Here is a 6,107-nt window from a genome sequence, read left to right on the forward strand (position 1 = left end):
CGAGTGATTTAATGAAGTCGTCACGTACAGTTTTATGATCTGTAACGGCATCCCGGAAAGGTAAATTACTTGGAATGACTTACTAGGGACGATTCCAGTTCCTGTGTGTGTCAGCGTCGCCTTCACCAGCTGAGCAACACCCACCGAGTGCCGTGAACGCGTCTCTCCTTTGGTATTAACTGGAAAAGGCAGGAAGGAAGGAATGTGTTAAGTTAGCTTACGTTAGGTTATGATAGGCTGGGCTAGGTTACGTTACGCTAGGTTAAGTTACGTTAGATTAGGCTGGGTTAAGTTACGTTAGGTTAGGTTAGGTTGGGCTAGGTTACGTTACGCTAGGTTAAGTTACGTTAGATTAGGCTGGGTTAAGTTACGTTAGGTTAGGTTAGGTTAGGTTGGGCTAGGTTACGTTAGACTAGGTTACGTTAGGTTAGATTAGGCTGCTCATCTTGTTACTTCTGTTAATCATCTTCCGATTCCACGCGCGCTACTCCTGCTCTACCTAACTCTTTAATCCATTTCTACTCTACTTTTCCTCTTTTCTGCACCTTCTACCTTCCTTTCTTCTCTTTTCTGCACCTGTTTCCTTTCTTCTTTTTTTCCTCTGGCTCCTCTCCCTCCTCGTCTTGCTATACACGAGCGGCATGCCCATTGAAGCGTGTGTTTGCAGGGGAGCAGTCAGCGGCCATGCAGACCAGCGCCGCGCCGGGGTGTGCGCGCTGCCGGGGCCCACACCACGCCCCCGCCGCCCTCACCATCCTCCCCTTGCTGGCCGCCTCCTGCCTGCTGGGGGTCCGCCTACCGCTGCCGCCCCTGCTGTTGCTTCCCCTCCTTCCCCTCGGTGCCTCCTCCAAGCGGGCGTCCTGAAGAGCAGCGTGAGGGAAGGAGGTCCTCATCGCGTCTCCCTCTCGTGTAAAATACCTTTCCTGACTGCCAGGGCGCCGCTTACCCGGTGTAGCGCCATTCCATAAGCCCTGCAGAGCTGTACGTGTGGCCGCACCTGTCCAGCCCGATGGGAACCTGACTTACCTGTTCTCTGACCATCCAAGGAGAAGTAGAAGGAAGGAACGAAAACGGGAAGGATTACTACAACGTTGATGAAAATGTTTACGTGTTTTTTTTTCTTTTCATTTTTATGTTGCGTCTGACAGATGGCGTGGCGGTGGTGTGTGTAGCGCGTTGTCCGTCACGGCACCATTGCCTCGCTGCTATGGTCGGTATGCTCAATAGCTTCTGCCTCTCACATCAGCTATTCCCAAGGCCGAAAAGAATGTCAATCGGGTTCCAATGAGTGTTTTTTTTTTAGGTTCATGTTACAGAAGAATGGTCAAACTACCACCAGGAGTCATAAAACTACCTACTCCTACGAAAGAAAGCCTTGTCAGATATGTGCGTTTGGACACCGAAATGTTTGAAATATGTCTCGCACGCACACAGATGCTTTCCCTTTCGCCGAGAACGAAATAAAACATAAAAAAAGGGAATATTCAATCCAACTGGGAAGAAGATTAGAGCGCGGGGGAGAGGCATGCACGCGAGGACAGGTGTTGGAGGGGCTGCCGTGCGAGTGGCGTGCTGGGTAGCGATTTGGTGATGCACTGGACAGTTTGGTGCATGCAATGGGCCTTGGATCCCCGGGCCTTGCTCTGGCGTGATATACGAGGCGAGCAGCGGCGGCGAGCACACCTTTAAGAAGCAAAGGGAATCATATGCGGCACACAGCTCACAAATTCAATCTCATGATACTTTTTTAGTTTTTGGTATGCGTGTTTAATTATCCAAAGGGCAGCGGTGTGTGTGTGCGTGTGTGTGTGTGTGTGTGTGTGTGTCTCGTCGGCACTTATACCTGAAACACTTATGTACCTTTGTAAAGTCACCTGAGTCTGTGTGTGTGTGTGTGTGTGCAGCCAGCCCCTGAAGGCACTCTCAAGGAAGGTGTATACGTAATCTAAGGCTTCCCTCTAATTATTTCACTCTTTCCAAAATCGTTTGTTGCCGCTTCGATAATCTTCAAAACTTATTGTTGTTGTTGTTGTATGCGTGCTGTGTGGTGGTGGTGGTGGCGGTGGTGATGGTCCTGTTCCTGCTGCTCTGACTAACTAGTCTGTATATATTCCACAATTTTGTATCCATTCGTTCATGTGTATATAACTTGTGTGTACCAATTAGCGACGCCGAACGAGAGAGTTGGGACAGAAAACGCCGGAACTCCGAAAATGAACAGCTTGAAACACGGATCGACGAGGCGCTGGTGGCGGTGGTGGTGACGGTGCGGCAGCAGGAGGAGGATGTGATACTTTCATAATTTTGTACACGCCGTTCATGTGTTCAGAATGTCTCGTCATGAATGAACGAGAGTGACAGAAGAAAGATTTGAAAACGTTTGACAGGTTGAGGACGTTTATAGGAGCAGTGCTTGTAGCGGTTTTTTTTTCATTTGTTTCTGCCCTTCAGCTGCTTCCTTTACTGTAAAAAAAAAAAATGTTAAAGCGGTGTTATAGTCAAACTTTTCCACAACGAGACTATAATATGAGTGAACGGGACGGAACTGAACGAAAAGCTTGAATTATAAGTATTGAGGAATCTACAACACATAGATTTGGCGGTGATAATTTATGGTGATATATATATATATATATATATATATATATATATATATATATATATATATATATATATATATATATATATATATATATATATATATATATTGTTTCATATTTCATAATTTTGTACAACTTTCGTGTATCAAGTGTGTGTGTGTTTCTGTGCGTGAATGAGCGAGGATGAATGAGAGACAGGACTGAGTAGCGGCGGCGGTGGTGGTTGTTGTTGTTGTTAATATTGCCTCTTTTGAGGTAAAGATACACTGGGTAACCTATGAGGCCGTCAGTGAAGGGCAGTAATACATGGGAACTCAGCGCGGTGGAGGATAATATTTGCAGAGGGCAAGAAGTGACTCGGTCCTCGACGAGGTGACGACTACTGCAGCTTTTTCTGTATCTGATGCATTTTGGTCTTGAGGGTAATTGCGGAGATGCTGCGTGACTGGGCATCGGAGCTGATAGTGGAGAAGAGGTTCATGGTCCTCCTCAAGGCAGTGTTCACAAGGTTCACGGCGGTCATATATTTGTGATGCACACAGAAATCCGAGCCGCACCCTGTGTAGGTGGTGGACAAGGTGCGGTGCTGTCCTGGGAGGGAGGACTAAAGGCTCTTGTTTGGTGGCTGTTGTGTAATAAGTGGCGGAACGAGAGCATGTGGCAACGTGATCCCTCAAGTCAAGTGAGATGGCCCGAAAGGCTGCTGCAGTGACCTGAGATTTTATCTGAGCCGGACTGAGATGAGTGGTGATATCCGGATCTGTGCGCTGCGTCGCACTACGAGCGGCACTATCAGCCCTCTCGCGGTGGTGGTGGTGGTGAAGGCCAGACAGTCGGCTTTGAAGACTGTGGAGTGTTACGCCTGATGTTTCAAAGGTTACATTATTCTTAACTAACAATAATTTGGCTGATTTATCTTTAGGGGGGGTTCCGTTTTTCAAACCGCGGTTAGTTTGTTTTGTTGATATATATATAATTTTTTTACGACTGAGTTTCTTCTAACTAACTAACATCTGGATCATCGTAGACCATATACTGAACACTAATAAACTTCAGCCACTAGCAGATCTTTCCTGGGTGACTTAATTCCTTGTATCGTCTATCATGAACGGTATAGTAGTATTTCTCCCTGTCCCAGCCTCCTGTATCGGTTTATTGGTTGTTAACTTTTCTGTATTCACCCCATTGACAGCTGTACTATATGAGGACCAAGGACAGTGTGTTATGGAGATGCCATACGTGTGTGTGTGTGTGTGTGTGTGTGTGTGTGTGTGTGTGTGTGTGTGTGTGTGTACAGCCTTGAACGAGGGCACAATGGAATGGATGCTAAGAGACTAAGCTCGTGACTATGCATGCCACCGCTATTTCTACCTCTCCTCCTCCTCCTCCTCCTTCTCCGACTACTACTACTACTACTACTACTACTACTACTACTACTACTACTACTACTACTACGACTAAGACTACCACCACTACTACTACCCACTACGGAGTTTAAAGGAGTATACAGAGGAGGCGAATTAATTAACTTGACAAAGGATGAATAGAAACGAAGATTATTGTTATTTTTGTTATTATCATTATTAAAACAACAGCAACTACTACTACTTCTGCTACTAATACTAATACTAATACTGACACTAATACTAATACTAACACTATTATTATTATTATTATTATTATTATTATTATTGTTATTATTATTATTATTATTATTATTATTATTATTATTATTATTATTATTATTGTTGTTGTTGTTGTTGTTGTTGTTGTTGATAGCTTGTTCATTTTACGGCACTGCATTTTCTTCATCTAATCGTGTAATAACAGAGGAAATAAAAATTAATCCTTGCTGCCCGGCCATCCCAGCCCCGTGTAATGGCGAGCAAGGGAATGCTGAGAACTGTAATGTGATGCTGTTATGTCATGTTATACTGTACAAGAGAGAGAGAGAGAGAGAGAGAGAGAGAGAGAGAGAGAGAGAGAGAGAGAGAGAGAGAGATCACTGTTGGATATACGTGCTAACCTTAACACACTTCATCTTATGCTGAATCCGAAGAAAGAGTGATTTACCATAACTGCTCATAACACTACCATTGAAACTGCTTGAGAGAGAGAGAGAGAGAGAGAGAGAGAGAGAGAGAGAGAGAGAGAGAGAGAGAGAGAGAGAGAGTGGATAACAATGTGCTAACCCCTCAAACTTTTCATCTTATATATTGAGTCCAAATACGCCATGTAAAGCCATTTCAAAATACACACTGTACAGTTATATAAGGATGTTTCACTCACCCCATTCATGCAACATGCCAGAGTTGCAATAGATGATAATGAGACAAAAAATAAATTAATATATAAATACGACCGTTGTGAGACTATGAGACAGAGAAGAGAGGCACTCTTTATGAGCACTGATCGATATGCCTCTTAAACAAACTATATCACTAAGGTAAGGAACCGGCAAAGGTCACCATAAGGAAACATTTATAACCGTTAAAATAAACCTTATGTGACGTGATTTCTTGCTCTTCTGTCTCTCTCCAGTCTCCTCAGTCGGTTTTTCTCTTCTCTTTGCTCTTAAGCCAGTCACATATAATCCTTTAGACTATCATTAAAGGTAAGCAATCACTATATTTATATAGGTAAAACCCCTGCCATTATACCCTTTTAGTTTCATCGTGCTACCTACTCTATGTGTAGAGTAGGTAGGAAGACACCTACCGAAACGGGCTTAAGCCACTCCCGGTGAGGTATATACGGGAAACGAGGGTGCTGAAGCCCTCCAAAGACCCTTCCCATGTCCTCATTTTCCGTTCCCCTGTTGTCTCATCAACACCAGAGAGTAGTTCTGCATGCTCTGTAAGGACAGATTCTCTCTCTTTCCACACCACATTACATTCACACAACATACACATCTTTTCCCAAAATTTTACAAATTCAAAATGGCTAAATTAAACAGAGCCTCGGATTCCCCACCTGGGGAGGGGCCACAAATTCCCCCAAGGAGGACTCCCCACTTGGCTGCCGACTTGAGAGGTGTCTTGATAACTCCTCAGACCTTTTTCTAATCAACTTCTGCAGCATTCGTGGTCTTCGTTTCCATTTCCATTCTGTGGAGCACCATCTCTCCTCCTATAAACCTCACCTTCTCTTTCTCACCGAAACACAGGTCTAGGCGGCTATTGACAGCAATCTCTACTCTGTTCCTTCCTACTATCTCTATCCTAAATCTCAATTCATGCACTTACAACCACTCATTATTGTTTCCTCTTTATTTTTTCGTTGGGGATATACCATGGAGGTATTATTATCCCATAATACCTCCATGGGATATACCCCAAGGGAGGAAGGCGGTGCATTTTTTTCCCCTTGAACTGTTTCCTCTACTGTAAAAAAAAAATGTACTGCCTGAGGTTTGGGATGACAGGCTCCTTCCTTCTCCTTTGATGTATACTTGCAACAATAACCTATCAATCAATCAAATATATTTATACAGGTAAAAAGTAAATG

General features: G+C 44.1%; 1 protein-coding gene across 1 annotated transcript in view; it reads left to right on the forward strand.

Moving 5' to 3' along the window:
* LOC127007487 (zwei Ig domain protein zig-8-like) overlaps positions 1-2,610 on the forward strand; it is a 104,692-nt gene extending 102,082 nt beyond the window's left edge. Inside the window, exon 7 of the mRNA XM_050878571.1 lies at positions 668-2,610. Coding sequence (XP_050734528.1) covers positions 668-864 — 197 coding nt within the window. The 3' untranslated portion in view covers positions 865-2,610. The remainder of the gene's footprint in view (positions 1-667) is intronic.
* Positions 2,611-6,107: the final 3,497 nt, after the last annotated feature.

Source organism: Eriocheir sinensis, chromosome 35 (genome assembly GCF_024679095.1).
Source record: "Eriocheir sinensis breed Jianghai 21 chromosome 35, ASM2467909v1, whole genome shotgun sequence".
NCBI classification, from domain to species: domain Eukaryota; kingdom Metazoa; phylum Arthropoda; class Malacostraca; order Decapoda; family Varunidae; genus Eriocheir; species Eriocheir sinensis.